This window comes from Uloborus diversus, chromosome 6 (genome assembly GCF_026930045.1).
Source record: "Uloborus diversus isolate 005 chromosome 6, Udiv.v.3.1, whole genome shotgun sequence".
In the NCBI taxonomy this organism is placed as follows: domain Eukaryota; kingdom Metazoa; phylum Arthropoda; class Arachnida; order Araneae; family Uloboridae; genus Uloborus; species Uloborus diversus.
Genome location: NC_072736.1, coordinates 78,423,220 through 78,431,967, shown reverse-complemented (window position 1 = coordinate 78,431,967; position 8,748 = coordinate 78,423,220). Strand labels below are relative to the sequence as shown.

The window sequence follows — 8,748 nt, the reverse complement described above, 5'->3', positions numbered from 1 at the left end:
GCAGAAATATTGCATAATGATATTTTCATCACTAGAAGTTGTGATGAGTCTTACTTTCGTGAGTTTATGTGAACCACGTTTTTAAAATCTCCATTTTTTAGACCTGCCCTCTTGTGAAAATTAATCTTTAATGTATCAAAGTTTCGGAATTTAAGTGTTGCGCTATGAGAAGTTTATTCCAACAATCAAATGCAGCTATTCTTTATGATATTAAAGAAAAAAATTTGTTTCGACTGTACTGAATTTTGAGAAAAACTTTTTCTTGTTAGTATAACAAACAGTAATTTGTTGTTATCGGTTTTAGCGTGCTGTTCTTTCTTTGGCTATTCAGTTTTACACTGAGCGAGATAGTATTTATGCCTTAAACATTTGCAAAAGCTATAAATAATAATAATAAAAAAAACTACCTTCAATACAAAAGAAACACCTACACACTCACAAAAATGTTTTTTTTTTCAAAACCAACAAGTTAAAGACCGAATTATTTGAAGATGAAGAACTTCCACGCAACTACAGGAGGTACGACGCGGCCACCGGTCAGCATAAATTCAGAAAGAATATTTTCAAGTACAGGAAGTTTGAAATATGTGAAACACACCGCCAGCTAAGTCATTCCAGCCGAGAACTGCAGTTTCGTGCTTATTAGCACTTGTCAGTCCGGCATAGGAAGTGACTGAGCTGGAGGTGGAAAACCTCATAAGGAAGCCAAGAGTGCCAAACAAACTGGTAGCTAATATAGAATTAGCACTGATCAGACGAGTGACCGAAGCAATGGCTCGGTTCAACTCGAAGATTGAAGGCAAGGCATGGTATAACTTACTGAAAATACAGGAAGTTTGTTCAATACAATGAGTTCCAGGCTTAGTGAAAATTAGCATAGTGTTTTTTTTGCTATTATTGTTTTTTTATTATGATATTTATTCCTTTATATTATACTTGTTCACAATAAGTAAATAATGCACTTTTTAAACGAAATAATGAAATGTGGCAACCAAACATTATGTCTTTGAATGTTTCTTGGGAAATATCTAATACCGGTATCAATACCGGCATTCCGGTATCACGTTAAAAAAAAACGAATACCGGTACTGCATTTTTGGTCCGGTATTGAAACCCCACATGAGAGTGACAAAAAGGAAGTCTTCAAGACAATTTGTGCTTTATTCATTTCAAATATTCATACTATGGAGTTCTAAGCAGATACATTAAACAACAGATTCCTTGAAACTAATTTCTAGTGCTCTAAAAACTCACAGGATGCTATGTTTAAACTGAGTCTTGCCGCGTAAAGGGCTTTGAACACTTTGGTTGCCTTCTCTCCGCAAGATTGTTTTACATCCATCTCCACACAGTACTTATAACTGTTGAATTGTGCTGAACACCTGCAGGATAAGAATATTTGTAATTGCTTTGAAGTAAAAAGGAAACCAGTGCGCTTAAATGCAAATGAATAGACGCCTTTTCCAAGAAAGAACTGCTATTAAATATTTGGTGGTAAAAATGATTTAAAGTAGTAGTTGTTTCATCACTAATTGTTAGTAAAGTATCACTATTTTGATCGATCGATATTGTAAGTATCGATTTTCTGTTGAACTCAAATGCTAATGCTAAGGGGTTAAAACCTTCTTTTGGATCACCAGTAAGTGCACAACACTATCGCAACACTTAAACTTGCTGCTCTTAGTCAGAAGTTGTTGCCGCAGCATGATCCAACTCTCAGGATCATGCCGAAGTTGAAAAATGAATGGTAGGTTTCAGAAATTGAAGACCTCTTTTTAACCCCCGACACACAAAGGAAGGGGGCTATAAGCTTGACGTGTCTGTATATCTGTATATCTGTGCATCTGTGCTGTCTGTGGCACTCTAGCGCCTTAACGGATGGACGAATTTTGGAAAAAAAAATGTTCGAAAGGAGAGTAGATCGAAAGTGTTCTTAGCTAGGTTGCATCTTTGGAAGACATTGATTAACTAAGATATTAATTAGAAACCTTTAAAAGGTTTTTCGCGATTTTTGCAGTGAAAACATAGTTGAAAATTTTAAAATTTAATACCAAAATAAAGATAATTTTTTTCCGCGTCTGATAAAATGTGTTTGGAACTTCAATGTTTCATAGAATTCGAATTATAACGTTTTTTAAAAGCAGATTTCAATAACGGCTAAACCTTTTCTCATGCGATTGATAACCGAATTCATTGTTGGTCGACAAGGAAATAAAACGCAATAATTTAAAATTTTTTATCTGTTGCCAGTTTCTATTTAATAGCAAATAAAATACTTGGCATTGATTTTTAATAATATAAGGCTTTTAAAAGGATTTTCGATTTTCCCTCTTGATTCGAAATTTTTAATTTTTTATATCACATGTGTCTTAACTACAGGCAGGGCCGCGCCAAGCCTGATCGGCGCCGTCGTGCAAATGTCTTTTGAGCGCCTTTATGCTCTGGCCTTTGGGGAAAATATATTGAACACCTGGAAACAGATTTTGTAAACAAATATATAATGAAAAAAAAATCGTTTGGCATTTAATTTATTAAAAAAATGTGTGAATATTTAATTTTGAAATATGGTGTACGTTTTTACTTCATGCCTCGAAATTATTTAGAGTTCAGCAGCTCCTCTGATATGCTAATAATGAATTTTGGAAAAAAGAAAATGTTTGAAATATCAAAGATCACGCCACTGAGAGTATCTATCTAATCTCTAAGTGATAAATAATTAATAAAACAGTTATGCCTGTCAAAACAAGACATCAGGAGCAGTGGCCAACTACAAAATAGTTTTAGAGGGGCACGTTGAAAAAAAATTCTCCTTTACATTTTTTGAAATTTGTAGCATTAAAAACGCAATTTTAGACGGTCTTTGGTGGTGTTTCGGGGAAAAACGGTACAAGGGGCTCCGCAGAAATTTGTAGAGTTGAAGCCTTAAAACGCGATTATAGGCCATATTTATTGACGTTAGAATAAGAGATGGAACTCTGGAATTCTACCCGACTTTTTTTTTTTGTAAAACAGACAGAAATCAATTCCTTTTCTCCCCACCAGTTTTTTTTAAATTGAACTTCCAAACACGCAATTGTAGACAACTTCAAAGATGTTTACGGGAAGGAGATTTTGGAGCTCCCCCTGGAAAACATTTCAAAATTAAAGCCCAAAAAAACTCAAACAATATTCTATGGCATCAGGAAAAGAAGTTCAGAGGCTATTTCACTTAAATTTTACGTAAGTCATGTTTTAAAAACCTAAATCATGTTTCAAAAACCTAAACTTTTTTGATATTAAAGGAAGGCGGTTCGGAGGCCCTTGCCCGAATGTTTTAAAAACGCGGTTGAAAGACCATATTTGCTAACATTAGGGTCGGCAATCTTTCGACACTGAAGCTCCAAAAACGCAATTTTAGGTGTTTTTCGCACGCAGTTTCAAACGATGTTGTTTGGTATTCGAGGACTTTCCCTGAAACTTATGCGAAAATGCTGATCTGGAAACGAAATTTGAGATGCTCCGTAATTCTTTTGGCGGCGGGAGACGGAGAGAATGGAGGAGTAGCATTTTGAAGACAATCTTACTTTCAGACGAACTTTAAAAAGAAGAATAATAAAGAAAAAAGGAAAGAAATAGGACGGAGGTCGGAATAGCTGAACAGTTAGCTATACCTACTGAAAATTTTTAATTCAAAGATTTCTTTTTGAAAGGAACTTAAGTTTTTCCCCAACATCATTATTTTTTTCTTATCAAAATCACTTTGTTTTCCTAAGACGCGTTTTCTTTCTCTTCAATAATAAAGAATATTTTTGAAAAGCATGCAACTCAGCATTCTGGAGGTGCATAAATTACAATACAACATATTCACTGCAAGAACCAAAATGGGGAATAGCAAATTTCTTGCGCTTCGTATGCTCAAGCTTGTGAAATTATAGATATACTGAAACAGCATTCACGGCTCCACAAATGAAGAAAAATGCTCATGTATGCATAAATTAGCATCATGTGTTTTCAGTGTAAAAGATTGCACTTTTGAATAGCATGTTTGGACACAACATGGCAATATTTTTCCTTTTAGAAAGGCAGCGAGGAGGATTGCTTATTTTAATGAGCAGTATAATTTCACCATCACTATTAGATGTAATGAAAAGTTCAATATTTTATTTTTTTGGTTGGAGAATTTTTTCCACTCATTTGGAGCATTTTTGATTGGTAGAGCTAGGCGCATTTTTAACTCTGGCGCCGTCGTGCGCTGCACGACCTTGCACATAGGGACGACGCGGCCCTGACTACAGGGGGAGAATCCCCCAGAAAGTTGTAGTCTTGAAAAATCATTTTTGACGATCTTAGATAATGTTAAAGGGAGAAGAGGTTTGATGTTGCTCCCCGTCCATTTTTCGAAACTGAAATTGTTATATCCCTAATTATGTTTATAAAATAAATTCGGGAGCTCTCCAACGAAATTTTTTAAATTGTAGCTCTAAAAACGCAGGTTTGAAATATTTTTGGTGATGTTAAGGGGGAAAGAGATTCAAGGACCCACCTCCGAAAATTTTCTTAATTTGTGGCTTTAAAAATGCATTTTAGACAATTTTTGGTAATGTAAAAGGGGGGAGGGAAGTTCAGGGAGTTCCACGGTTCTTTTTTGAAATCAAATCTTTTTAAATGCAATTACTGATTATGACCTATTATGCTGTGAAAGGAGGGGGATCGGGGGCTCTCCCCCGAAATTTTGCGAAATTATAGTTGCAAAAACGCAGTTTTAGACGATCTTTAAAAATGTTTGAGGAAAGAGGAATTCGAGGCCAATCCCCGGGAATTTTTTGAAATTGAAATCTTCAAAACACGATTGTAATATACCATCTTTGGTAAGGTTAAGGGACCGGTAATCTTTCTCAATTGAAGCTCCAAAAACGTAATTTTGGTTGACTTTCAATGATGTTAGGTGAAAGAGTTTTTGAAACTTTTCTCTAGAAAATTTTCAATGAAAAAAAAAAAAAAATCTTTAATGATGTTAAGGAGAGAAGGGGGAGGGGGGGGAGGAGCGGAAAGACATTCCCCCGGAAAAATTTTGAAGTTAGCTTTCAAAAAGGCAGATTTTAGAAGATCTTTGATAATGAGTGGGAAAAAGGTTTGGGAGCCACTTTTCGGTAATTTTCGAGGGCGCGCCCCCGGATTTTTTTTGGAATTGAACCCTAAAAAACAAAATTTTAGACGATCTTTGGTAATATGGGGGGCAGAGAGAGGAATGTTGACAGCTTAATTTTTTCCAAGTTAAAATCCGAAAAACGAAATATTTGGCTTTTTTTTCCCTAGCATGTGAAACTTTGAAAATTTCTTGGGGGGGGGGGGAGTTATGACTTCCCTCCCGCTGGCTACGGCCTCGACTACCACCGCACTCGATTTTACCGGTTGGAATGGGCCTTGAAGACAACTGTTTTGATCCTGACCAGGAGACGAGAATTCCCTGTCCAGTACCTTCAAAGGTATTGATTTAGAATGGGAACTTTAAAGAGTTTGTGACTACCATATGTTTAATCAGTCACAATTTACGGAGGATCTTTGACCGGCCAGTATCAAACCCAAGATCTTTCAGTCACTAGTCTCACGTCTTACCGTCGGTTTACCTTGACTGTTAATTTAAAGGGCTTTGGATCATTAGAAAGGCGATGAGACTGTTAAAAAGAAGGCATATAGTGCCGGAAAAAAATATATGGACCATTACAAAGGCGATGAGAATTAAAAAAAAAGGCATACAATGCCGGCAAAAAAAAAAAAAAAAAAAAATTGGTTGGCAATTAAAAGCTTTTATGCAAACTTCCTGTCATGACTTAATTAGCGTGACCTCCAGTGATTTGGCCGAATACTGAATATTCGGCCACAATCTAGGCCGAATATTCAATATTATTCAATATTCGGTCAAATCGCTAGGGATCATGCCAATAAAATCATGACAAGAAATTTGCAGGTGAAATGTTTAATTACCAGTTAAATGTAAAGATTTTTTTAGCCGGCACTGCACTATCAATGTAGTAATATTTGACTTACGTAGTAGTGCCAGGAGGAGGATTCAAGAAATCCGTACATACGCTACTCCTTTCCTCGATCTGTTCATTCAGGCAGATTATGTGTTCCAAGTAGTCTGAAAAAGAGAAGTTTTTTTTAGTACGACTTTTTCTGATCTGAGAAGAAACTGAGAAATAATTTTCAAGATAACCATCATTAACCCCTAGAACTCGCGCCGCGAGCAAGGCGCTCCCACCATGAAGAAAAAGTACCGCGCGTTAGAAAAGTCTTTGATAAATTGGCATCGAACATGGAACCTTTCAACTACGAGTCTGACGCCTTATCGATCAGCCACCACCGCATCCCAGGACATTACCGGGACGACGCTGGACGAAAAAGCAACGAATCGTCGTATGAATATGCAGTCTTCATATAAATAATAGCCGATGATCGAGTAACCCACGTGTTTCAACTGTGAAACTCGCGCCAAGGCATGATAATTTGACAATATGCTTTAGTAATGTTTAACATGCAGGGAAAGGCTTTATTGTGACAAGGCTGAACTCGATCCGGCAACTATACACTGCAAAAAAAAAAAGCTGTTGTTTTTACAGTAAAATACTGGCAGCTCACATTCCAAAGAAAAACTGCAAAAATTACAATTCTAAACTGTAAAATTTGCAGTAATATAATGTTGTATAACAGACTTTTACTGTGAAATTTACAGATATAAACTGTAAAATTAGCAGTAACATACTGTCTTTTAATGGAGTTGCCCTGTGAAATTAACAATGATTAATTTGTAAAATTAGCAGTAATATACTGCTTTTCAATAGAACTGCCCTGTAAAACTTACAGTATCAAACTGTAAAATTAGCACTAATATACTGCTTTTTAATAGAACTGCCCTGTAAAACTTACAGTATCAAACTGTAAAATTAGCAGTAATATACCGTTTTAGGAATGACTTGACCTGTAAATTTAACAGAGATAATATGTAAAATTAACAGTAATATACTGTTTTGTAACGGAATTGCCCTGCAAAATTAACAGTATCAAACTGTAAAGTTAGCAGTATTATGCTGCGGAATCAACTGAATTGCGCCATAAAAGCAGCAGTAGTATACGGTTTTATAAATGATTTGTACAGTAAAATTAACAGCAGTAAACCATAAAATAAAGTTATCAATTTTTATGCAAAAGGGTTTTTCACCCTATCGTTGTCTCTTTTCATAGTCGAAATCACTGCTTTTACAGCTGAAGAACAATATAGAAAAGTAAAGCATTTGATTCTGTATGTATGTTGTAGAAATCACCCTACATACAAAATCTGTTCCTTTTCTAAAGTTTTTCAACAACAAAAATAATGTTTTCAGCTATGAAAAGTGACAAATAAAGAAATATAAAACACTTTTACATAAAAATAGTTAACTGCTGCTAAATATATGTTTTATTAATATTAATTTCCATGTACACAAAAAAAATCAATGCCCCATCTCAATATTTTATAAACACCTGTTGAAGAAGAAAAAGTGGTGCATTTTCATTTCTACAAAAAACTTTTAGCTCTATTGCAGACTTAAAAATTTACAAATAGAGGGAAATTGCAAAATATGGTCTGAAACTTTATTTTAAGAACAGTTATAGCTTTTTCATAATACAAAACTTTTTGATCCATGAAGGTAGTAAAAATGAGAAAGTTTTTTATATATAACTGAAAATACTACATCGTATCTTCACTAAAAGTACTTTTTTCATTATTGTAATGCTAAAATGTGCATCATAACGAGGGAAATGTTTTGCAATATGCAATCCATTAAACCTTTAAGTTTATTTTAACTTTATGCATGCAATTATGTGCATTTATTTTTCTTTTATGGTAAAACAGAATATTTTCATGGTTTTCTTCTTTTTTTAATGTTATAAGTTGCATTTGGATCTACTTTATTTGAGAAATATTAGTAACAAACTAATTTTATTTCACACCATATGTGCAGTATACAGCATTTAGACTGCACAGAATGGTTTTTATTCTAAACTGATTATTATAGATTAGATAATACTTTATCCTATTAACCTTTTAAAGTTTACATAGATGAAAACTATAAATATGTGACGGTTTAAAATTCCAGAACTACTAAACAGAAACAATTTTTTACTCGGTATAATAAAATCTGCAGGTTTATGAGTACTAGTATTAAAGTTAAAAATTGGTTTTACTACTCCAAAAATTATATAACTTTATATTATGTTATACTGTTTTCATGAGAAAAAATGAAACATTCACACCATTAAAAATTGCCAAATTATTTTATTTCGTATACATCACCTATAAATATCGATTAGTAGTTTTTACAGTGAAATTGCAGAAATTCATTTAAAACTGAATGCTAATTTTTTCAACGTCAACATTTTTATATTACAAACTTGATTCTTCTTTGTGACATCTTTGCCGACTTAGGTACCATCATTAGGCCTTATATCATGAAAGCATCTGTCAAAATAAAAATTGTTAGAATCTCATAAAACTTGTGGACACCAAAAAACATTCATGGAAAAATCAAATTACGTAGGTATAAAAATACGCCCTAAAATGATTAAAATTATGAATCTGAATGATCTGAAATTAAGATTGCCCCGGGAAGTTGCTTTTATTTTTAAACCGCTTAACATATACCTAAATTGTAATTGAATCGTTTATTTCAGGAACCAGTTAAGCGCTAAATAGGTTGCTTTAAGGAGAAAAAAAAAAACTGCTGTGCA

The 8,748-nt window shown here is 34.1% G+C and overlaps 1 protein-coding gene across 1 annotated transcript in view; it reads right to left on the bottom strand.

The window, feature by feature from the left end:
• Positions 1-1,210: 1,210 nt before the first annotated feature.
• LOC129225299 (uncharacterized) overlaps positions 1,211-8,748 on the bottom strand; it is a 29,669-nt gene continuing 22,131 nt past the window's right edge. The window contains exons 4-5 of the mRNA XM_054859889.1: positions 6,028-6,121; positions 1,211-1,382 (exon numbers count right to left, since the gene is read on the bottom strand). Coding sequence (XP_054715864.1) covers positions 1,235-1,382; positions 6,028-6,121 — 242 coding nt within the window. The 3' untranslated portion in view covers positions 1,211-1,234. The remainder of the gene's footprint in view (positions 1,383-6,027; positions 6,122-8,748) is intronic.